The following is a 26,206-nucleotide window of genomic DNA, read 5'->3' as shown; positions in this document are numbered from 1 at the left end:
TACCCTGTTCTCCTGGGAAGAGACTGGCCGTTTTTTGATCGTATTTTAGGTCGGGAAATGGTCTTAGTTTCTACCAGGGGACAATTAAAGCAACAGGAGAAAACAATTGGCGAGATTTTTCCGTTGCAATCCGACCTGTTTAACCCTAAAATCCGCCCAAGAAAAACAAAAAGAGAGCGTCGGGTGGAAAAATATGAGGGAACTCTGAGACGACAAGGGGAGGGGTCTGACACAAAAGTAAACCAATCGCTGAAACGGCAAGGAAAGGGAGTAGGTATTCAGTGTAACCGGGGCTGCGAGGTTACTGAGGTGGAAGGTCATGTAATAAAAGACACTCCTCTCTGTGTACCTAACCATTGGGACCGAGATATTGACTTGGGATATGAACAACAAAATGATCCCACGTTACAGTATGCTTGGAAACGGGTTAGATATATCGAGGGGAAGGATATGCAGGAAGGACAACCGGTGGTATTTCCGCATTTTTCTGTATCTGGGCACTTATTATATAGAATAACCCGGGCTCCCGGGACGGGACAGCTCGTAAAACAGTTATTGGTTCCTAGGCCTTTTCAGTCAGAAATCATGAGATTGGCGCATGACATTCCATTTTCAGGTCATTTGGGAACTGAAAAGACTCAGGAACGAATTCTGGCCCGGTTTTTTTGGCCTGGGGTTTATGGTCTTGTGCGGAAGTATGTATCGGAGTGTCCTGAATGTCAATTAGCTGCCCCTAAGTCAGTTCGCCCCGCACCTCTGGTTCCACTTCCAATTATTGGGGTACCGTTTGAAAGGATTGGTGTAGATTTAGTAGGCCCTCTGGAGGGAACAGAGTCAGGATATCGGTATATTTTAGTAGTAGTGGACTACGCAACGAGATATCCAGAAGCTGTTCCCTTACGCTCTATGAATGCAATAGCTGTAGCGAATGAATTGGTAAAAATATTCTCTAGGGTGGGAATCCCGAAAGAAATTCTCACTGATCAGGGCACTAATTTTATGTCAGACTGTATTCAGCAACTATATAAATTATTGAAAATTCGTTCAATTAGAACCTCAGTTTTTCATCCACAAACGGATGGGCTTGTTGAACGATTTAATCAGACTTTGAAAAATATGTTGCGCCGCTTTGTAGATCAAGAAAAACGCAATTGGGCTAAACTGCTTCCCTACTTGCTCTTTGCAGTTCGCGAGGTACCACAATCCTCAACGGGGTTTTCCCCGTTTGAGCTCTTGTACGGTCGGCAGCCGCGGGGTATCTTGGATCTCATAAGAGAAGGCTGGGAAGAACAGTCAAAGGAGTCTAAAAATGTAGTAAAATACGTGTTGCAGTTACGCGATCGCTTAGAATTAGTCGGTCGATTGGCACATGACAATCTCAAAGCGGCACAGCAGAAGCAGCAACAAAGCTACAATAAAAATGCAAGAATTCGGAACTTTCGACCTGGAGATAAAGTGTTGTTATTGTTGCCCTCATCGGAATCTAAGTTGTTTGCTAAATGGCAGGGTCCCTTTCAGGTTATTCGAGCAATTGGTAAAGTCAATTATGAGATCCGACAGCCTGGGCGTCGGAAAGAAAGTCAAATTTATCATGTTAATCTCCTGAAACCGTGGAAAGAACGGGAAGTCCATTTTATATCTCCTGTACAGGAGGGAGAGGATTTTGGACCCTCAATTGAGTCAGAGTCAGCAATTGAGGTCCCGATGGGGGAACAATTAACTCCTGATCAGCGTGAAGAGGTAAGCAATCTAATTAAAATGTTCAGTGATGTGTTTTCTAACGTGCCTGGAAGAACGCATTTGATCGAACATGCTATTATCACTCCGCCAGGTCTAAGAGTTAGACAGAGACCGTATCGCATTCCAGAGAGTCGGAGAGATTCTGTTCGAAGGGAGGTGGAGTGTATGTTGAAACTTGGGGTAATTGAACCTTCCCGAAGTGAGTGGTGTAGCCCAATAGTACCAATAGACAAGCCAGATGGGTCACTACGATTATGTATCGATTTTAGGAGGGTGAATGCTATCTCCAAGTTTGATGCATATCCCATGCCTCGAGTAGATGAACTCTTAGACAAACTGGGGCAAGCTCGGTTTATTTCAACTCTGGATCTGACGAAAGGATATTGGCAAATTCCATTAACGAAAGCCTCTCGTGAGAAAACGGCATTTTCAACCCCAGAGGGTCTTTTTCAATTTTGTACTATGCCGTTCGGACTTCATGGAGCGCCTGCTACTTTTCAGAGACTAATGGACAGGGTTTTACAACCTCATCGAGAGTATGCAGCTGCGTATATCGATGATGTAGTCATTTATAGTTCTTCCTGGAGAGAACATTTGACTAGATTAGAAGCCGTCTTACAGTCTCTGAGGAGGGCGGGGCTCACAGCGAACATGGCAAAGTGCGCTATTGGAAAAGAAGAAACTAAATATTTAGGTTTCATAATGGGTAAGGGTAGAGTGAAACCGTTGGTTTCAAAAGTCCAGGCTTTGTTGGATTCACCGGTACCTACCACGAAAACCCAGGTGAGATCACTGTTAGGGTTGGCTGGTTATTACCGCCGCTTTATTCCACACTTTTCCACTATAGCCGCCCCTCTCACTGATCTCACTAAAAAGAACGCTCCAAATAAAGTTAAGTGGAGTGCAGAGTGTCAGACAGCCTTTGAATCTATTAAAACTAATTTGAGTCAGGCCCCAGCATTAATAAGCCCGGATTTCAGCCGAGAGTTCGTCCTGCAGACAGATGCATCGCAGACTGGTCTGGGGGCGGTTCTGTCCCAGGAGAGAGATGGTATAGAACACCCGATACTATACATCAGTCGGAAGTTACTGCCCAGAGAACAGAGGTATTCGGTAGTGGAGAAAGAATGCCTGGCAGTGAAATGGGCAGTGGAATCTTTAAAATACTATCTTCTGGGACGACCCTTTGTACTCATCACAGATCACGCTTCTTTAAAGTGGTTAGACACGATGAAGGATTCAAACGCTAGGATTACGCGGTGGTACCTGGCGCTCCAACCCTTCGCCTTTCAAATAAGGTATCGTGCGGGTAAGTTACATCAAAATGCTGATTTTTTTTCCCGGGAGGGAGGTAAAAGGGAAGGGTTAGAGGTTTCCGAGTGTTCCTTCGGCTCCACTCTGAGGGGTGGGATATGTGATGAGTCAAAGGGGTTTTCGGTCTGTGATTCAGCCTCCCGACAGTAGGTGGCATCAAACCAACTCGGGACTTCCCTTACCAAGATCTCGTGACCATGGCAAAAGTCATCTTTTGAGGGGCGGCACCTTGGTGAGGGGCGGAAGTACGAGTATGTAAATTCCAGCCACTGGAGTCAAGTGAAGGATAAGGACACGTGTCGGTTGGGGATTGGTGTTCCACTGACTACAGAGGCGGGACATTACATACTAAAGGGAACGTACTACTGTGTTCGGGGTTGGTCCGAAAGTAAAAGTAGGAGGAGTAACGGGTGGAGGGAGAGACTGGTTTTGTGCAGCGGGATTTTTTTGAAATACTAACATTTCTTTTGTCTTTTTTTTGTTTATGGTCACGACGAAGACAAATTAAAGACGTGTCATCAGTTTGTTTTGGATTTCACCCCTGCACTCCTTCCCTCACACCATTTTGTTTTTTTGTTTGTTATTTAATCCTTTTTGTTGTGTATAGAAAATAAAAATAAATTATTTTATTTCTGTACACATAAATTACTGTCTGGACATTCCATTTAATACACTCTCGCCTCACACTGGTATAGTAAGCAAACTTGTTAAATTTACAGATGACACAAAAATAGGAGGAGTGGCAAACACTGTTGCAGCAGCAAAGGCCATCAAAATGATCTAGACAAGATTCAGAACTGGGCAGACACATGGCAAATGACATTTAATAGAGAAAAGTGTAAGGTACTGCACGCAGGAAATGTGCATTATAAATATCATATGGGAGATACTGAAATTGGAGAAGGAATCTATGAAAAAGACCTAGGAGTTTTTGTTGACTCAGAACTGTCTTCATCTAGACAATGTGGGGAAGCTATAAAAAAGACCAACAAGATGCTCAGATACATTGTGAAAAGTGTTGAATTTAAATCAAGGGAAGTAATGTTAAAACTGTACAATGCACTAGTAAGACCTCATCTTGAATATTGTGTTCAGTTCTGGTCACCTTGTCACAAAAAGGATATTGCTGCTCTAGAAAGAGTGCAAAGAAGAGCGACCAGATTCTGGGGTTAAATGGCATGTGCAGACAGGCTAAAATAATTTAATCTATTCAGCTTGAACAAAGAAGACTACGCAGCGACCTAATTCAAGCATTCAAAATCCTAAAAGGTTAGAGATTAGACAAAGGGGCATTCAGAACAGAAAATAGGAGGCACTTTTTGACACAGAGAATTGTGAGGGTCTGGAATCAACTCCCCAGTAATGTTGTTGAAGCTGACACCCTGGGATCCTTCAAGAAGCTGCTTGATGAGATTCTGGGATCAACAAGCTACTAACAACCAAACAAGCAAGATGGGCCGAATGGCCTCCTCTCATTTGTAACCTTTCTTCTGTTCTTGTGTTCTTATATGCAATGTGTCACATACAGACGCATGACTGTACAGTCAGACACCCAGTAAATCCTCTCAATAACCTCTGCTAAGCAATGCTTATGCCAGCTTTTCAATTAGATAAGCCTATTCCTATGTGTTCTTTGAGATCAGAAAATGCAGAACTCTTCATTGTTCCAAACAATCATCTTAAACAGCTGGAGCGAGAGCTTTCTGCTGTTGTGCTCCTCGTCTGAGGAACTCTATTCTGCTTGACATTGGGCAGGCTGAAACACTGCATTCTATTACGTCTAAACTGAAAACACTCTGTTTTGAATGTACTTTGAATGTAATACTGTTCCTTCAGGTAGTGACATGTGAATTACAGCTCCCATTGTAAAAACACAACACAGCTATATAATACTGTTCCTTCAGGTACAGCTTCAATACACAATGATAAACTCAGGAGCTCTTCCACTGTATGCACCCTGGAACACAGTGACTGACAGGCAGTTGTACAGACAGCCTCCTTACACTCCACAGTGTTAAAAAGGGTTTTAACCTCAGCAACTTAACAATTAGATTAACTGTTCTCCAGATGCAGTATATTATATACAGAGGCTTTTTAACATTGCAATGATACAGAACGTATTTGTCATGTAGTAAACTAGACGCATGTGTCTTAATGTAAGGAATGATTAAATGCACAGTATTAAAACACTGCTCTTTAATTCACTGTTAGTTTTCTTTCCTTCTTTCTCGCACTCGTAATGCGCTCTCATAGGCAAACGTGAAACTCTGTTTATATCATGACTCACTTTATATCAAGAGTTATGCCTGCATGGCAATCCTGATATAAGGAGGGTTCACTGTGTATATATACAGTATATAGCTGATATGGACAAACAGACAGCAGCCCCTCTAAACACCCCCAGATTCTGGAGCTCGTTAAAGAATGTCCTCGTCCAATCACGGCTGTATAAGCTGTTTCTCTTAAGAACATAAGAACATAAGAAACATAAGAAAGTTTACAAACGAGAGGAGGCCATTCGGCCCATCTTGCTCGTTTGGTTGTTAGTAGCTTATTGATCCCAAAATCTCATCAAGCAGCTTCTTGAAGGATCCCAGGGTGTCAGCTTCAACAACATTACTGGGGAGTTGATTCCAGACCCTCACAATTCTCTGTGTAAAAAAGTGTCTCCTATTTTCTGTTCTGAATGCCCCTTTTTCTAAACTCCATTTGTGACCCCTGGTCCTTGTTTCTTTTTTCAGGCTGAAAAAGTCCCTTGCGTCGACACTGTCAATACCTTTTAGAATTTTGAATGCTTGAATTAGGTCGCCACGTAGTCTTCTTTGTTCAAGACTGAACAGATTCAATTCTTTTAGCCTGTCTGCATATGACATGCCTTTTAAGCCCGGAATAATTCTGGTCGCTCTTCTTTGCACTCTTTCTAGAGCAGCAATATCTTTTTTATAGCGAGGTGACCAGAACTGCACACAATATTCAAGATGAGGTCTTACAAGTGCATTGTACAGTTTTAACATTACTTCCCTTGATTTAAATTCAACACTTTTCACAATGTATCCGAGCATCTTGTTAGCCTTTTTTATAGCTTCCCCACATTGCCTAGATGAAGACATTTCTGAGTCAACAAAAACTCCTAGGTCTTTTTCATAGATTCCTTCTCCAATTTCAATATCTCCCATATGATATTTATAATGTACATTTTTATTTCCTGCGTGCAGTACCTTACACTTTTCTCTATTAAATGTCATTTGCCATGTATCTGCCCAGTTCTGAATCTTGTCTAGATCATTTTGAATGACCTTTGCTGCTGCAACAGTGTTTGCCACTCCTCCTACTTTTGTGTCGTCTGCAAATTTAACAAGTTTGCTTACTATACCAGAATCTAAATCATTAATGTAGATTAGGAATAGCAGAGGACCTAATACTGATCCCTGTGGTACACCACTGGTTACCACACTCCATTCTGAGGTTTTTCCTCTAATCAGTACTTTCTGTTTTCTACATGTTAACCACTCCCTAATCCATGTACATGTGTTTCCTTGAATCCCAACTGCGTTCAGTTTGAGAATTAATCTTTTGTGCGGGACTTTGTCAAAAGCTTTCTGGAAATCTAAATAAACCATGTCATATGCTTTGCAATTATCCATTATCGATGTTGCATCCTCAAAAAAATCAAGCAAGTTAGTTAGGCACGATCTCCCTTTCCTAAAACCATGTTGACTGTCTCCCAGTACCCTGTTACCATATAGGTAATTTTCCATTTTGGATCTTATTATAGTTTCCATAAGTTTGCATATAATAGAAGTCAGGCTTACTGGTCTGTAGTTACCTGGTTCAGTTTTGTTTCCCTTTTTGTGGATCGGTATTACGTTTGCAATTTTCCAGTCTGTCGGTACCACCCCTGTGTCAAGAGACTGCTGCATGATCTTGGTTAGCGGTTTGTAAATTACTTCTTTCATTTCTTTGAGTACTACTGGGAGGATCTCATCCGGCCCAGGGGATTTGTTTATTTTAAGAGCTCCTAGTCCCTTTAACACTTCTGCCTCAGTTATGCTAAAGTTATTTAAAACTGGATAGGAACTGGATGACATGTGGGGCATGTTGTCAGTATCTTCCTTTGTAAAAACTTGTGAAAAGTAATCATTTAACATATTTGCTATTTTTTTTTCTTCCTCTACGATTTTGCCATTTGTATCTCTTAAACATTTAATCTCCTCTTTGAATGTTCTCTTGCTGTTGTAATATTGGAAAAACATTTTGGAATTGGTTTTAGCTCCCTTAGCAATGTTCATTTCTATTTCTCTCTTGGCCTTTCTAACTTCCTTTTTGACTTGCATTTGCAGTTCTGTGTACTCTTTCTGTGTACTTTCTTTTTGGTCCTTTTTTAATGCTCTGTAAAGTGCCTTTTTTCGCTGAATATTTTTTTTAATTGATCTATTAAACCATTTTGGCAATTTAGTTTTACATTTAGATTTGTCTACTTTAGGGATGTAATTGTTTTGCGCCTCTAGTACTACATTTTTGAAGAACAACCATCCTTCTTCTGTGGGTGTTTTCTCTATTTTACTCCAATCTACTTCTGTTAGTCTCTGTTTCATACCTTCATAGTTTGCTTTTCTAAAATTGTAAACCTTAGCTTTAGTCTTTACTTTTGAGGATTTAAAAAACACTTCAAATGAGACCATGTTGTGGTCTGAGTTTGCCAGTGGTTCTCTGACCTCTGTTTTAGTTATTCTATCTTCGTTATTTGAAAAGACTAAATCAAGGCATGCCTCCCCTCTAGTGGGTGCCTTCACAAATTGTGTTAGGAAGCAGTCATTTGTCATTTCCACCATTTCTATTTCATCCTTCGCGCTACCCACCGGGTTTTCCCATTTTATTTGGGGGAAGTTGAAATCCCCCATTAGTATGGCTTCTCCTTTGCTACACACATTTCTAATGTCATTGTATAACAGATTATTGTGCTCACCGTCTGAATCTGGCGGTCTATAGCATGCTCCTATTATTATGCCTTTTGAATTTTTGTCTGTTATTCTGACCCATATTGATTCGGTTTTATTTTCTTTGTCCAGGTTTAACACCTGGGCTTCAAGACTGTTTCTTATGTATAGCGCTACCCCTCCTCCTCTTCTGTCCTGCCTGTCTTTCCTATACAGTGTATACCCACAAATATTATATTCGTCCCCATCACTCTCAGATAACCACGTTTCTGTAACACCTATCACATCATAGTTACCTGTTAGTGCAGTAGCTTCAAGTTCTAGAATTTTGTTTCTGATACTTCTAGCATTTAGATAAATACATTTAAGATCTGAACTCTGGGAACACAGTCCCTCGAGGCCGGGATACATATCACACACTCTTTATTATCCTTAATAATAGGAAAAGAACTCTTTCTGATTTATTGTATTGGGATTTATTCTATTCTATATGATGGTGGGAAGCCTGTATTTATTGTTATTGCCGCCGTCATTATTTATTGTTTTGTGTTGCCATAATATAAAAGACCTGCAGCTTTGCCTGCACGAGGAGAGAGGGTTCAGAGTGGAGAAAGGGAGAGACAGCACTAAAACAGAAACGAAACAAAAAAAACAATTGCTACTGGAGCTGGAGCTGCCAGCACGGTACTCGTTAGAATTATTATTTGTCTGTTTGTTTTGGCCCTCAAGCCGTTTTGTTTGTGTTTTTGTTTAAAAGCTTTTGTTTGTTTATTAATAAAAGCGCCACAGTGCTTCCATTCCCCAGCTCTACTGTCTCTGTACTTCCTGGCCTGACGTCATCACCCAAGCTATGCTGTCACACTCCTGTATATTATATAATACTAGTAAGACATGTACAGATGCGTGCCCGCCAGTCTGCACTGTATCATCAGGGAGAAAGCTCCACAGCAGGACCTCAGTCATCACGCAAGACTAAAGGTCAGTAACCTCATTAACAGTGTTTTATTCCCAAATCACACATTATAAAAATAATAATAACGATAAACTTTATTTTGTATAGCGCCCTTAAAAGCAGTCATCTCAGAGTGCTCCACAATTAATAGTACTGCAATAAATAAACAGATTATGCATAAAAGAAACACAAGGAGATAAAACAATCATAAAAATCATAGAAATGCCTTTCTAAAAAAGTAAGTCTTTAAATTAACTTTAAAAACACTCAAAGAAGCTGAGTCCCTGATCTCTAGTGGAATAGAGTTCCAGAATTCGGGGGCACAGCAACAGAAGGCCCTGTCGTCCATAGAGCGCAGCCGAGCAGGCAGGACACACAGCAGACTGAGATCAGCAGAGCGGAGGTTGTGAGTGGGAGTGTAAAAAGATGAAAGATCTGACTGATAAGTCACAGCTAGCCCATGAAGAGCCTTATATGTCAGCAATAAAATGTTAAAATCAATTCTAAACCTGATAGGCAGCCAGTGCAAGGCCTCCAAGACAGGAGTGATGTGATCTCTTGAGAGGGACCGAGACAAAATTCTGGCTGCAGAATTTTGAACGAATTGAATATTAGTTAGGATGCTATTAGACACCCCAGCAAGCAGGGCGTTACAGTAATCAATCCTGGAGAACACAAAAGCATGAACCAGTTTTTCAGCTGCAGGTAGAGAAAGTATTGGATGCAGTCTGGCAATATTTCTAAGGAGAAAAAAAGAAACCTTGACAGTATTCAGCACATGCGATTCATTAACACAAACCGACCATTTTCATGAGCACTCTTTCAGGTAAAATACTACATAGTAAGAGAATATACATATTTTAAACCAATTCCATTCTACCTTTAAGACTATATAAAAAGATGCAAAAAATGTCAGAGTTTACCTGCCGGAGGAGGAGCTCATACAGCAAGAAGCAGAGTTCAGGATATGATCTGCTGGAAGGAGAGGAGCTCATACAGCAAGAAGCAGAGTTCAGGATATGATCTGCTGGAGGAGGATCAGCTCATACAGTAAGAAGCAGAGTTCAGGATATGATCTGCTGGAGGGAGAGGAGCTCATACAGTAAGAAGCAGAGTTCAGGATATGATCTGCTGGAGGGAGAGGAGCTCATACAGTAAGAAGCAGAGTTCAGAATATGATCTGCTGGAGGGAGAGGAAGCTCATACAGTAAGAAGCAGAGTTCATATGATCTGGTGGAGGTGGAGCTCATACAGTAAGAAGCAGAGTTCGGGATATGATCTGCTGGAGGGAGAGGAAGCTCATATAGTAAGAAGCAGAGTTCAGGATATGATCTGCTGGAGGGAGAGGAAGCTCATACAGTAAGAAGCAGAGTTCATATGATCTGGTGGAGGTGGAGCTCATACAGTAAGAAGCAGAGTTCGGGATATGAACTGCTGGAGGAAGAGAAGCTCATACAGTAAGAAGCAGAGTTCAGGATATGAACTGCTGGAGGAAGAGGAGCTCATACAGCAAGAAGCAGAGTTCAGGATATGATCTGCTGGAGGAGGAGCAGCTCATACAGTAAGAAGCAGAGTTCAGGATATGATCTGCTGGAGGGAGAGGAGCTCATACAGTAAGAAGCAGAGTTCAGGATATGATCTGCTGAAGGAAGAGGAGCTCATACAGTAAGAAGCAGAGTTCAGAATATAATCTGCTGGAGGGAGAGGAAGCTCATACAGTAAGAAGCAGAGTTCATATGATCTGGTGGAGGTGGAGCTCATACAGTAAGAAGCAGAGTTCGGGATATGATCTGCTGGAGGGAGAGGAAGCTCATATAGTAAGAAGCAGAGTTCAGGATATGATCTGCTGGAGGGAGAGGAAGCTCATACAGTAAGAAGCAGAGTTCACATGATCTGGTGGAGGTGGAGCTCATACAGTAAGAAGCAGAGTTCGGGATATGAACTGCTGGAGGAGGAGCTCATACAGTAAGAAGCAGAGTTCAGGATATGAACTGCTGGAGGAAGAGGAGCTCATACAGTAAGAAGCAGAGTTCAGGATATGAACTGCTGGAGGAAGAGGAGCTCATACAGTAAGAAGCAGAGTTCAGGATATGATCTGCTGGAGGAGCTCATACAGTAAGAAGCAGAGTTCAGGATATGATCTGCTGGAGGAAGAGGAAGCTCATACAGTAAGAAGCAGAGTTCATATGATCTGGTGGAGGAGGAGCTCATACAGTAAGAAGCAGAGTTCAGGATATGATCTGCTGGAGGAGGAGCTCATACAGTAAGAAGCAGAGTTCAGGATATGATCTGCTGGAGGGAGAGGAAGCTCATACAGTAAGAAGCAGAGTTCATATGATCTGGTGGAGGTGGAGCTCATACAGTAAGAAGCAGAGTTCAGGATATGATCTGCTGGAGGAGGAGCACATACAGTAAGAAGCAGAGTTCAGGATATGAACTGCTGGAGGAAGAGGAGTTCATACAGCAAGAAGCAAAGTTCAGGATATGATCTGCTAGAGGAGGAGGAGCTCATACAGTAAAAAGCAGAGTTCAGGATATGAACTGCTGGAGGAGGGAGCTCATACAGTAAGAAGCAGAGTTCAGGATATGATCTGCTGGAGGAAGAGGAGCTCATACAGTAAGAAGCAGAGTTCAGGATATGATCTGCTGGAGGGAGAGGAAGCTCATACAGTAAGAAGCAGAGTTCATATGATCTGGTGGAGGTGGAGCTCATACAGTAAGAAGCAGAGTTCAGGATATGATCTGCTGGAGGAGGAGCTCATACAGTAAGAAGCAGAGTTCAGGATATGATCTGCTGGAGGAGGAAGCTCATACAGTAAGAAGCAGAGTTCACATGATGATCTGGTGGAGGTGGAGCTCATACAGTAAGAAGCAGAGTTCGGGATATGAACTGCTGGAGGAAGAGGAGCTCATACAGTAAGAAGCAGAGTTCAGGATATGAACTGCTGGAGGAAGAGGAGCTCATACAGTAAGAAGCAGAGTTCAGGATATGATCTGCTGGAGGAGGAGGAGCTCATACAGTAAGAAGCAGAGTTCAGGATATGATCTGCTGGAGGAGGAGGAGCTCATACAGTAAGAAGCAGAGTTCAGGATATGATCTGCTGGAGGGAGAGGAAGCTCATACAATAAGAAGCAGAGTTCATATGATCTGCTGGAGGAGCTCATACAGTAAGAAGCTGAGTTCAGGATATGAACTGCTGGAGGAAGAGGAGCTCACACAGTAAGAAGCAGAGTTCACAATATGATCTGCTGGAGAAGGAGGAGCTCATACAGTAAGAAGCAAAGTTCAGGATATGATCTGCTGGAGGAGGAGGAGGAGCTCATACAGTAAGAAGCAAAGTTCAGGATATGATCTGCTGGAGGAGGAGGAGCTCATACAGTAAGAAGCAGAGTTCAGGATATGAACTGCTGGAGGAAGAGGAGTTCATACAGCAAGAAGCAAAGTTCAGGATATGATCTGCTGGAGGAGGAGGAGCTCATACAGTAAGAAGCAGAGTTCAGGATATGATCTGCTGGAGGAGGAGGAGCTCATACAGTAAGAAGCAGAGTTCAGGATATGATCTGCTGGAGGAGGAGGGGCTCATACAGTAAGAAGCAGAGTTCAGGATATGATCTGCTAGAGGAGGAGGAGCTCATACAGTAAGAAGCACAGTTCAGGGTATGATCTGCTGGAGGAAGAGGAGCTCATATAGTAAGAAGAAAAGTTCAGGATATGATCTGCTGGAGGAGGAGCTCATAAGGTAAGAAGTAGAGTTCATATGATCTGTTGGAGGAGGAGCTCATACAGTAAGAAGCAGAGTTCAGGATATGATCCAACACACTCTCCAATGTAATCCTCAGATGCAGAAACACAGACCTTCTCCTCCGAATTATCTGAGGCACAATCCTTATCCCATCCTAGTGAAAGGGTGAAGTTTCTGTATCATCTGGATCGGAACTACCCGGAAGCAGGTTTACAATAACTGACTCAGGGTTTTGAAACAGTACAGTAGTTGTTGTCGTCAAACTACAAAAGCATGCAGGTTATGAGGTTCCCTGTGATCACTTTCAATCAACAGCAAGTACAATTTCAACCACACGTGAATAATTGACAAATGCTGAGCTTCAATTGGACAGCTGTACCCCTGTAAACCTCAGACCCCTGTGAACCTCATGTCACTTCAAAGGACATTTCAAATTGCAAAGCAGGATTTCTTAGTGTGTGGTATCTATTTTTTGCACAACAGCAAATATGGCAGCCATACCGAGACAGAGGCCAAGGTTCCTGATGCACTCACTCAGCTGTGTATAATACACTGTGGAAATGTCCCATTTAAAATTTAAGAGCATTTAAAATGAATTGCTTTAACCCACAAAAAAAGAAAGCGCCTACATTGGGATGCACCCTCCAACTGTTCTGTGTTGCACAGCCTCAGTGTCAGATGTGCTCCTTTGCTTGTTACCTGGCATGAAGCACAAGGATGCATATTGTATTACACAGCCCAGGCTGGTAGCTCAAGTTACACAGACAGTGCTTTCCAGAAGAGTCTCTCTGTTTGTCCAGCTGGGTTTAAAGAAACCCTGGGGCCTGTGCATTTGATTCATAACACTTCTGAGTGCTGAACAGGAAACTAATGACAATCAAACAGCAGTGCTCTTGAAGAACAATAGTGAAAGGCAGCTCCATGTCATCTTAGCTTTGCTTTCCTCTGCCTACCATACAGCACATTGGAACATGGGCCTGGTTTACTGCATGCCCTGTCTGCAACAGTGCAAGGTGTCCACCTGGAGAACTGTTAATGTTATAAAACTACCAAGAAACAACCCGGGTTAAGTTAGAAGCAGTTCAATGAATATTACGATAACGTGGCATTGATGCAAAGAAAAGCACAATCCCATTCTCTGGCATGACTTAGATTCTGTTATAGTAATCAAACTTGTTAAATTTGCAGATAACACAAAAATAGGAGCAGTGGCAAACACCGTTGCAGTAGCCAAGGTCATTCCAAATGAGCTAGACAGAATTCAGGGTACTTCAGCTAGTGGTCCAGCTGACATACCAGTTCGGCAGTGTGGTCCAGTGGTTAAAGTCCAGGGCTTGTAACCAGAAGGTCACCGGTTCAAATCCCACCTCTGCCACTGACTGACTCACTGCGTGACCCTGAGCAAGTCACTTAACCTCCTTGTGTCCTATCCTATTGATTGACTCTGCATATATAGTGCAGTTCACAGCCTACTGCTATAAAGAGCATTGTGATGGTGGTCCACTATGAAAGGTGCTATATAAAGATATTATCACTATGTTATACCATATACACACGCATTGCACAATAACACAAAGCAAATTACATCTCTACTTGCTAAAACATTTTTTATTTTAGCAGACAAGTTGTTCAGTTGTAGCAGCAGTAATGTAGCAAAAGTCACAGGGCAGTGACGTCACTTCCCTGGCAAAAATCCTCCTATGTTGGGAAAGGGTTCTTTCAATGCAGCTGATTTGTGCATTGAAGAAAGGACAGGAAGACATCAAATTAGGGACCCTCCAGCAGACTGTAACCATCTGACAGGCAGACACACTGTAACCATCTGACAGGCAGGCACACTGTAATCATCTGACAGGCAGGCACACTGTAATCATCTGACAGGCAGGCACACTGTAATCATCTGACAGGCAGGCACACTGTAATCATCTGACAGGCAGGCACACTGTAATCATCACAGAAAGGCACACTGTAACCATCCGACAGGCAGGCACACTGTAATCATCTGACAGGCAGGCACACTGTAATCATCCGACAGGCAGGCACACTGTAATCATCACAGACAGGCACACTGTAATCATCTGACAGGCAGGCACACTGTAATCATCTGACAGGCAGGCACACTGTAACCATCCGACAGGCAGGCACACTGTAATCATCCGACAGGCAGGCACACTGTAATCATCCGACAGGCAGGCACACTGTAATCATCTGACAGGCAGGCACACTGTAACCATCTGACAGGCAGGCACACTGTAATCATCTGACAGGCAGGCACACTGTAATCATCCGACAGGCAGGCACACTGTAATCATCACAGAAAGGCACACTGTAATCATCTGACAGGCAGGCACACTGTAATCATCTGACAGGCAGGCACACTGTAATCATCTGACAGGCAGGCACACTGTAATCATCTGACAGGCAGGCACACTGTAATCATCTGACAGGCAGGCACACTGTAATCATCTGACAGGCAGGCACACTGTAATCATCCGACAGGCACACTGTAATCATCTGACAGGCAGGCACACTGTAATCATCTGACAGGCAGGCACACTGTAATCATCTGACAGACAGGCACACTGTAATCATCTGACAGGCAGGCACACTGTAATCATCTGACAGACAGGCACACTGTAATCATCCGACAGGCAGGCACACTGTAATCATCACAGACAGGCAGGTAATCATCACTGTAATCATCTGACAGGCAGGCACACTGTAATCATCCGACAGGCAGGCACACTGTAATCTTCACAGAAAGGCACACTGTAATCATCTGACAGGCAGGCACACTGTAATCATCTGACAGGCAGGCACACTGTAATCATCCGACAGGCAGGCACACTGTAATCATCACAGACAGGCACACTGTAATCATCTGACAGGCAGGCACACTGTAATCATCTGACAGGCAGGCACACTGTAATCATCCGACAGGCAGGCACACTGTAATCATCACAGACAGGCACACTGTAATCATCTGACAGGCAGGCACACTGTAATCATCCGACAGACAGGCACACTGTAACCATCCGACAGACAGGCACACTGTAATCATCACAGACAGGCACACTGTAATCATCACAGACAGGCACACTGTAATCATCTGACAGGCAGGCACACTGTAATCATCTGACAGGCAGGCACACTGTAATCATCTGACAGACAGGCACACTGTAATCATCCGACAGACAGGCACACTGTAATCATCCGACAGGCACACTGTAATCATCACAGACAGGCAGGCACACTGTAATCATCTGACAGGCAGGCACACTGTAATCATCACAGACAGGCACACTGTAATCATCCGACAGGCAGGCACACTGTAATCATCTGACAGGCAGGCACACTGTAATCATCTGACAGGCAGGCACACTGTAACCATCCGACAGGCAGGCACACTGTAATCATCTGACAGGCAGGCACACTGTAATCATCACAGACAGGCACACTGTAACCATCCGACAGGCAGGCACACTGTAATCATCTGACAGACAGGCACACTAACCATCGACAGGCAGGCACACTGTAATCATTCGACAGGCAGGCACACTGTAGTCATCACAGACAGGCACACTGTAATCATCTGACAGGCAGGCACACTGTAATCATTCGACAGACAGGCACACTGTAATCATCACAGACAGGCACACTGTAATCATTCTTCCGCTATGCACTGTTAAATCTTTGAGCGGAGAAAGTATACCGTCTTGTCTGTCTTGCATTGAACTCACAATGGAGACGACTGCACTGGCTACAAGAACTGAAGTGAACTGTGCATGAAAACAGTGAAACAGCCACGCTTCAGAACTGAAGTGAACTGTGCATGAAAACACTGAAACAGCCACGCTTCAGAACTGAAGTGAACTGTGCATGAAAACACTGAAACAGCCACGCTTCAGAACTGAAGTGAACTGTGCATGAAAACACTGAAACAGCCACGCTTCAGAACTGAAGTGAACTGTGCATGAAAACACTGAAACAGCCACGCTTCAGAACTGAAGTGAACTGTGCATGAAAACACTGAAACAGCCACGCTTCAGAACTGAAGTGAACTGTGCATGAAAACACTGAAACAGCCACGCTTCAGAACTGAAGTGAACTGTGCATGAAAACAGTGAAACAGCCACACTTCAGAACTGAAGTAACTGCTGTTCTAACACTACTATGCTCTCAAAGGAATACAGTGCACTGCTGTTCTAACACTACTCTGATCCAGGGAATACACTGCACTACTATTCTAACACTACCCTGCTCTCAAAGGAATACAGTGCACTGCTGTTCTAACACTACTCTGATCCAGGGAATACAGTGCACTGCTGTTCTAAAACTACTCTGATCCAGGGAATACAGTGCACTGCTGTTCTAACACTACTCTGCTCTCAAAGGAATACAGTGCACTGCTGTTCTAACACTACTCTGATCCAGGGAATACAGTGCATTGCTGTTCTAAAACTATCCTGCTCTTAAAGGAATACAGTGCACTGCTGTTCTAACACTACCCTGATCCAGGGAATACAGTGCACTGCTGTTCTAATATTACTCAATATCCAACTTGCCTTTTCTGGTAAATTCTGGAACGGATGGTCACATCACAATTACAGAGCTACAGTGCCTATGGAAGTATTCACCTCCCTTGGACATTTTCCTAGTTTGTTGTGTTACAACCTGAAATCTTGATGCAGTTAAATGGGATTTTTTTCCCCTTTGATTTACACAACCTACTCAACACTTTGAAGAGGCAAGAGAATTTTTATTGTGAAACAACAGTTAATGAAAAAAAAAAACAACTGAAATGTCTTGGGTAGACATCACCCCCCTGAGTCAATACTTGGTAGAACCACCTTTGGCAGCAATTATAGCTGTGAGTCTTTTGGGTTAAATCTCTACCAGGTTTGCACATCTGGATCATCCAATATTCGGCCATTCTTCTTGGCAAAATTGTTCAAGCTCTGTCAAGTTGGATGGGGATTGCTGGTGGACAGCAATCTTCAAGTCTTGCCACAGATTCTCAATTGGATTCAAGTCTGGGCTTTGACTGGGCCACTCTAGAACATTCACTTTCTTGTTTTTAAGCCACTCCAGTGTTGCTTTGGTTGTGTGCTTGGGGTCATTGTCCTGCTGAAAGATGAATCTCCGTCCCAGTCTTAGGTCTTTTGCAGACTGAAGCAGGTTTTCCTCAAGGATTTGCCTGTATTTAGCTCCATCCATTTTGCCCTGACAAGCTTCCCAGTCCCTGCTGATGAAAAGCATCCTCACAACATGATGCTGCCACCACCATGCTTCACAGTAGGGATGGGGTTACCTGGGTGATGTGTGTGTTGGGTTTGCGGCAGACATAACGCTTCGCATTTAGGCTAAATAGTTCAATTTTTGTTTCATCGGACTACAGAATCTTTTGCCACATCTTTTCAGAGTCTCTCACATGACTTTTTGCAAATTTCAAGCAGGATTTTACATGTTTTTTTTTTTTTTTCAGAAATGGCTTCCTTTCTGGCACTCTTCCATACAGGCCAGATTTGTGGAGTACCTCAGCTACTGTTGACACATGGACAGTTTCTCCCATCTCAACCATGGAGCGCTGTAGGTCTTTCAGAGTTGTCATTGGCCTCTTGGTGGCTTCTCTGACCAATGCCCTTCTTACCCGGCTGCTCAGTTTGGGAGGACGGCCTGCTCTAAGCAGATTCTGGGTGATGCTGTATACCTTCCACTTCTTAATGATCAACTTGGCTGTGCTCCAAGGGATATTCAATGCCTTCGAAATCGTTTTATACCCCTCCCCTGATTTGTGCCTTTCCACAACTTTATCCTGGAGTTGTTTTGAAAGCTCCTTGGTCTTCATGTCAATATCTTTGCTTTTAATGCACTACCCAACTGTAGGACCTTACAGGTGTATTTAATCTGAAATCATGTGAACCACTTTTATTGCACACAGATGGACTCCATTTAACTTATTGTGTGGATTCTGAAGGCAGCTGGTTGCACCCGAGCTTGTTTAGGAGTGTCACAGCAAAGGGGGTGAATACTTATCTAATGAAGACTTTTCAGGTTTTTATTTTTAATTGATTTGTTTTTTTCACCCCCCCTTCTTTCTCCCATTTTTTCACACATTGAAAGTGTTGAGTAGGTTGTGTAAATTAAAGGATTTAAATGCATCAAGACTTCAGGTTGTAACACCACAAACATTCAAGGGGGGTGAATACTTCCTCTAGGCATGTATATGACATGTAAGGAGCTGTTTGAACCTTTCCAGGCTGGGCTGAGCGCTAAGCACAGTACTGAAACAGCCCTTGTGAAGGTAACTCATGATGTGTTGGTGGCTGCTGATTCAGGATCTCTCAGTATTCTTCTTCTGCTGGATTTAAGCGCAGACACTGTTACTCATGATATTTTGCTGGAGCGCATGAAAAATATTTTGGGCATCACTGGCACATCTCTTTGTTGGTTCAGGTCATATCTGTCTAATGGGAAGCAATTTGTTATCCAAGGCAACTATAAATCTGACAGTGCCCCAGTTACAGAAGGTGTCCCCCAGAGCTCTGTTCTGGGGCCATTATTATTTCGTATATACATGCTTCCACTTGGCCAGATTATTCAACATCATGGTCTTGGCTTTCATTTTTATGCCGATGACACCCAGATCTACCTACACACTAAACTCAACACTGATGTGGCTAACACTCCTCTACGCAGGGATCTGTCTGGCTTCAAGCACTGGATGCAGCTTCATTTCTTAAAGTTAAATAGTGACACGACTGAGGTTCTGCTAATTGACTCCCAGCACCTGCTGTGCAGGGTCACTGATTTCAGTTTGGCTGTGGAAGGCACTGACATTACAGCTTCACCTCAAGTGCGAAACGTGGGTATCATTTTGGATTCCACCTTACCATTTGAAGCTCATGTTAGAAACATCATTAAAGTATCATTCTTTCACCTGCGTGACAGTGCCAGGTTAAGATCATTTTTGTCCTCATCTTCTGCTGAGAAATTAGTTCATGCATTCGTCTCCTCAAGATTGCACTACTGCGATGCTCTTTTGACTGGGGTTACTGTAAAAGTACTCGAAAAGCTTCATTATGTCCCGTTTATTCTATTGCAAGAGTACACTCCAGCACGCAATTTAAGATCCACGGATACTGGGTGTCTCATTCAACCTAGGACTAGGCTCCATACTGTGGGAGGATTTTACAGTGCTGCCCCGTCGCTATGGAACATGCTGCCCGGATCTATTCGAGATCCTCAGTCTGTGGATATATTTAAAGACACACCTTTTTAAGATGGCTTTTGCTGATTTATTATAATTTTTGATTTATTTTTATGGAACTGATATTTTATCTGTACCTTTGTATATTGCATGTTTATATTGTTTTTCTTGTACAGTGCTTTGGATCTGAGAAAAGCACTCTGTAAATAAAATGTATTTATTATTATTATTATTATTATTATTACTCTGCTCTCAAAGGAATACAGTGCACTGCTGTTCTAACACTACTCTGCTCTTGTATAACTCTGCAGATAAAACTTGAAATCTTCTCCAGGCCCTTGCTCTGTTTTGACAGTGTTTTGTGGTGTTCATGTACTGGTGGTAGGGTTTGTTTTAAAACTGAGGTTAGCAGTTTTATCATCAACCTTAATACACAGGGGTAATCTTATTATATACGGGTCTCTGGACACAACCGTGTATAAACAAGGCTCTAAAACACCAAAGTGTACAGCCTTCTCCATCTATAATAACTACAATACTCAAAATTCAAGCAAAACCACAACAAATCCGTGTTATTCATATTATAGTATTAATATCTGCGGTTGTTAATATGTAGGCTGCAAACAACACAACTTCAACAGGCTCAGCGAAGCAATTCTAGGACAAGTTTATAACGTTCCACTGGAAGAAAAGGGGATGGTGCATTGTGAAAAGTATCCGAGCCAGACTGTCAAATTCTGAAACAGCCCGTTTAACTAATTACAATCTGTGGGGTGGGGAGTCAAGAAATTCATAAAACAGGGGATCCCATAATCTGCTAAACATTAACCCCGTTACCAACTCAGAATAAACAAAGATGACTGTATTTACATTCTCTGTTTGCAATAAACTCTGCTGCTGCAAAATAAAAAATCTCAATGTTTGTATCCAAGTTAGTTAAGAGGCATTTTTTGATATTCTACCTCAAACTTCTTGTGATTAAATTAAAATGGCACCAAATCCAAAATACAGAAACATGAAACCCGTAAGTATTCGTTTCACTGTGCCTAAATACTTGCGCGCGTCTATTGATGTTGTTGCACTTGCAAACCCGAAGCCTACACTCCGTCAGTCATGACCTGCTCTTTAAGACGCGGCAGCATCCTGACAGGAAGGAATTTAACTCTTTCTTGGCAGCAGTGTCGCTATTGTTGCTTTTTGCAAGCCTTCACATTTTTGTTTTTGTGTCCCTGATTTAATACAAGTTGCAAACTTCCTAAACAACCAGCAAATCGAGGCTGATCCGCGGGGATTTCTGCAAATTCTCCAAACACACGCATGCAAAAGCATCCTCTGGCAAATTCCAGGTAAGTTTCAAAGGCCTAACTAGCCCAAATTTGCAAGAGATCAAAAGGGAAATAAAGAACTAGAAATAGACACGCTCTACCATTTTGATGCAGGTTTTCTGGTGCAAAGGAGCCCGGATTCTCCTCCCTTTGCTTCTGACCTTTGCTCTCCATGAAAATGTTTGGTTTTCCTATTTTCACATTTCTTCTGCCCCTGTTTTTCTTTACATCAGTCTTTTTTTCGCCATGTTAGCATTTAGGAAAAGACAAAAATGCAGAGGCTGCTTTTGCAGAAGGGACTGGTGATTGGAGCTCAGGGATCATATGGAGCTTTTTGTCTGGAGTTTTAAAGGGACAGGGGCGTTATATTCTAGGGAGCTTCTACTGTACGATATGTATGTAGCTTTGACTAAAAGCAATGACACTGATTACTTTTCACAAGTTTTTACAAAATAAATCCCCTGGGCCGGATGAGATCCTCCCAGTAGTACTCAAAGAAATGAAAGAAGTTATTTACAAACCGCTAACCAAGATCATTCAGCAGTCTCTTGACACAGGGGTGGTACACAGACTGCCGATCCACAAAAAGGGAAACAAAACGAACCAGTCACAGACTGACTTGCAAACTTATGGAAACTATAATAAGAGCCAAAATTGAAAATTACCTATATGGTAACAGGGTACTGGGAGACAGTCAACATGGTTTTAGGAAAGGGAGATCGTGTCTAACTAACTTGCTTGATTTTTTTTTTTGAGGATGCAACATCGACAATGGATAATTGCAAAGCATATGACATGGTTTATTTAGATTTCCAGAAAGCTTTTGACAAAGTCCCGCACAAAAGATTAATTCTCATGAACGCAGTTGGGATTCAAGGAAACACATGTACATGGATTAGGGAGTGGTTAACATGTAGAAAAAAGAAAGTACTGATTAGAGGAGAAACCTCAGAATGGAGTGTGGTAACCAGCGGTGTACCACAGGGATCAGTATTAGGTCCTCTGCTATTCCTAATCTACATTAATGATTTAGATTCTGGTATAGTAAGCAAAATTGTTAAATTTTCAGATCCACAAAAGTTAGGATGGCAAACACTTTGCGCGATGTGCAGACACATGGCAAAAGACATTTAATAGAGAAAAGTGTAAGGAAATGCACGCAGAAATAAAAATGTAAACATCATATGGCCAAAGGAATCTATGAAAAAGACCTAGGAGTTTTCAGAAATGTCTTCATCTAGGCAATGTGGGGAAGCTTGAGGCTGAACAAAATGCTCGGATACATGTGTTGGGGAAGTAATGTTAACAACAATGCAGCTAAGACCTCATCTTGAATAAAGCAGTTCTAGTGGAAGCTAGGTAAAGCCTGGCTAAAAGTGAACCCCTGAGAGGTGTGGTTGTTCAGCATAACAGGACAAGCCAGACAGCAAACTGGGACAGGTTTGTGTGGTGCATTCAAAGAACAGAAAATTGGAGCATTCTTTTAAAAGGTATTGTGAGGGTCGAACCAACTTTTTCGAGCCTGAATGTTGTTTGATGACACCAGGGGTCACAAATTTAGAAAAAGGGGCTTCAGAACAGAGAAGTTACTTTTTTACACAGATCAGTGTCTGAAATCAACTAAGCTCTAACAACCAAACGAGCAAGATGGGCCGAATGGCCTCCTCTCGTTTGTAAACTTTCTTATGTTCTTATGTTCTTATGTTCTGTATTTAGCGGTCTCGTACAGGCATACAGGGCACTACACCGCCAGACGAGCAGCAGCAACGCGTCACCTGTGTGTTACTTTCTGGGAATTCTCACGCGCGTATAAAACACTTTGGAATGAGACATGTGACCTGTACTTTGCACACTCGATCATTTGCGCGATGTGCTTTAGACCCGTATAAACAGGCCAATCACAATTCAAAGTTGACAGTTGTACAGTACAAGCAGCTAAGTGTAATAAAGCATAGTGGAAGCAGGTAAAGCCGGCAATGTGAACCCCTGAGAGGTGTGGTAAAGCATAACAGGACAAGCCATGGCAAACTGGGACAGGTTTGTGTGGTGTGACAGAAGAGTGGATGTGTTTAAAAAAAGTAGGGGAGAGAATTTGAAATAAAAACGTGTTCAAGTGCTGAAGCTGTACACAAAGAAGTACACACCACTTCAGTGCATTTTGCCAATTTACAAATGAATTAATGTATTATAATTTTTTTTTTTTTTTTACTGCACTTGAAATCTGCATGTCCCAGCTGCTGTACACATTTATCAGCGTTGTGTCTCATCCTAGATACTGGCACATTCTGATCACAGGCATTTTTAAACCACAAAAGCAAGGCACCCTCAATCAGGGTATTGAGCAGACGAGAACCGCTGATGACCTGCATCCACAGTGTGCTGTTCACAGACCTGTATTATTGGATCCCGGTTTCTCAGAACACTTGACAAAACGTTGACTGTATTTGATTGCTAACTCATCCTAGTTTAAACTTACTCTATACTAAACAATCTTTACACTGACATACTGCTGTTTAATTCTAGTTTTGTAACTAAGGCAGTTCAAAGAAAGTTTGATTGCACTCTGTCCAAAATCTATCCCCAGCCCTCATGGTTAGACACCTTGAAGATTTACTAGAACAGTAAAGATAAAGCCAACATTAGCACCTGTTAAATTCAGGTGTTACTAACACAGCACATGTGAGTGAACTCCTTCTCAGCACATGTGAGTGAACTCCCTCCCAGCACATGTGAGAAAGAAAACAAATAAAAATAAAAACATGCACTTTTTCCTAAATTAGTAAAAATATTTAATGAAACAAAAACAAAACAGCTCAGTCAAAGCAAGAGGCATATTTTACATTTTTTCAGTAAACAAACACGTTTGTTTTAATCCTTTCGCACACCCCACACACCATTTTTTAAAAAGTAAAACAGCCAACAATTGTGAACTGGTTTACAGAGCAGAATCAGTCAATTCATCCAAACCTGACACATCTATTTCACAAAGTGAGCGTATGATTAAATCTGCAGTGATCCATCCATGAGAAACTTCAAGTGAACTGGACAAGGTGTGGACATGTGGACAGCAGACAGATACTACCTGTTAGTATCACGATGAAGGGACAGTACTTTTAAAAGCAGGAATCCCTGTCTTTGCTGGGAATTATTATTTGTATTATTTAATACCAGCAAGGCGCTACAGTATATGTCAGTGTTGTCCAGGGAGCCTCCTAAAATACAATTAGTTTGGAGCATTGTTAATAATTACATTTTCCTTTTCTAAAAAAGCAGAGCCAGCGGGAAAGTAATTGTAATACATCATCATCATCTTCCATTTATTTATTTTTTAATCCAAAATGAGGCCATTTCAATTACAGGATTTCTTTAAAACAATCCTGCTAGCGCTTTAGAGATCATTTAAGCTACTATAAAAACCAGGTTGCATATACTGTGCAGATACACAGCTTTAAATGAACCAGAGGAACATTCAGTAATGAGGTAAAACTATAACTAGGCAAATGCTTTGGTTAATGAGGTCATCAGAGTTACATTGAAACATGAAGATAACATTTCCTCTGTCTGCTACTGTTACACAGCAAGTCACCCATAACTTTAAAAACTGAAGCAAGAAGACAAGATACACAGAAGGCACTGGCCCAAGAGAGAGTCTGCTTGACACTCCCAATTCTTCTTCAGAGGTCAAGTTTCATCAAGTGGAATGCTGGTTCTGAGTATTTACTGTGGATGAGCGGGACGGGACGGATAATGAGCAGTGTGACCTAAATTGTACAAATGATTAAAATTACATTTCATATCAATAAAAGAAAAATAAAACAACAGCATTGTTTCATTTAAAATAAGAACTCTGCAAAGAGCATCTTTGATAACTGATAGCTGCGCAGATGTGGAGGACTCTAGTCTTGTGCTGATAACTGATAGCTGCGCAGACTCTACTCTTGTGCTGATAACTGATAGCTGCACAGACTCTAGTCTTGTGCTGATAACTGGTAGCAGCATCCACACCCAAACAGCATCTCACCCAGACAGCATCCACCCCCAAACAGCATCTCACCCAGGAGCATCCACACCCAAACAGCATCTCACCCAGCAGCATCCACACCCAAACAGCATCTCACCCAGCAGCATCCACACCCAAACAGCATCTCACCCAGCAGCATCCACACCCAAACAGCATCACACCAAGCAGCATCCACCCAGGAGCCCAAACAGCATCTCACCCAGCAGCATCCACAACCAAACAGCATCCAGCACCCAAACCCAAACAGCATCTCACCCAAACAGCATCCACACCCAAACAGCATCTCACCCAGCAGCATCCACACCCAAACAGCATCTCACCCAGCAGCATCCACACCCAAACAGCATCCACCCCCAAACAGCATCTCACCCAGCAGCATCCACACCCAAACAGCATCTCACCCAGCAGCATCCACACCCAAACAGCATCTCACCCGGCAGCATCCACAATCCACCTCCCCGGCAGCATCCACACAGCATCTCACCCAGGAGCATCCACACCCAAACAGCATCTCACCCAGCAGCATCCACACCCAAACAGCATCTCACCCAGCAGCATCCACACCCAAACAGCATCTCACCCAGCAGCATCCACACCCAAACAGCATCTCACCCAGCAGCATCCACACCCAAACAGCATCTCACCCAGCAGCATCCACACCCAAACAGCATCTCACCCGGCAGCATCCACAATCAGCATCTCACCCAGCAGCATCCACACCCAAACAGCATCTCACCCAGCAGCATCCACACCCAAACAGCATCTCACCCAGCAGCATCCACACCCAAACAGCATCTCACCCAAACAGCAGCAGCATCCACACCCAAATCAGCATCTCACCCAGCAGCATCCACACCCAAACAGCATCTCACCCAGCAGCATCCACACCCAAACAGCATCTCACCCAGCAGCATCCACACCCAAACAGCATCTCACCCAGCAGCATCCACACCCAAACAGCATC

The 26,206-nt window shown here is 42.7% G+C and overlaps 1 protein-coding gene across 4 annotated transcripts in view; it reads right to left on the bottom strand.

Moving 5' to 3' along the window:
• The window catches only part of LOC121314024 (zinc finger and BTB domain-containing protein 47-like), a 53,113-nt gene extending 31,607 nt beyond the window's left edge, over positions 1-21,506 (bottom strand). For all 4 annotated transcript variants that reach the window (XM_041246790.1, XM_041246788.1, XM_041246791.1 and 1 more), the window contains exon 1: positions 21,323-21,506. In XM_041246790.1, the coding sequence (XP_041102724.1) occupies positions 21,323-21,325 (3 nt within the window). In that variant the 5' untranslated portion in view covers positions 21,326-21,506. The remainder of the gene's footprint in view (positions 1-21,322) is intronic.
• Positions 21,507-26,206: the final 4,700 nt, after the last annotated feature.

This window comes from Polyodon spathula, chromosome 4, assembly GCF_017654505.1.
Source record: "Polyodon spathula isolate WHYD16114869_AA chromosome 4, ASM1765450v1, whole genome shotgun sequence".
In the NCBI taxonomy this organism is placed as follows: Eukaryota; Metazoa; Chordata; class Actinopteri; order Acipenseriformes; family Polyodontidae; genus Polyodon; species Polyodon spathula.
This window is presented reverse-complemented; position numbering and strand designations above follow the sequence as displayed.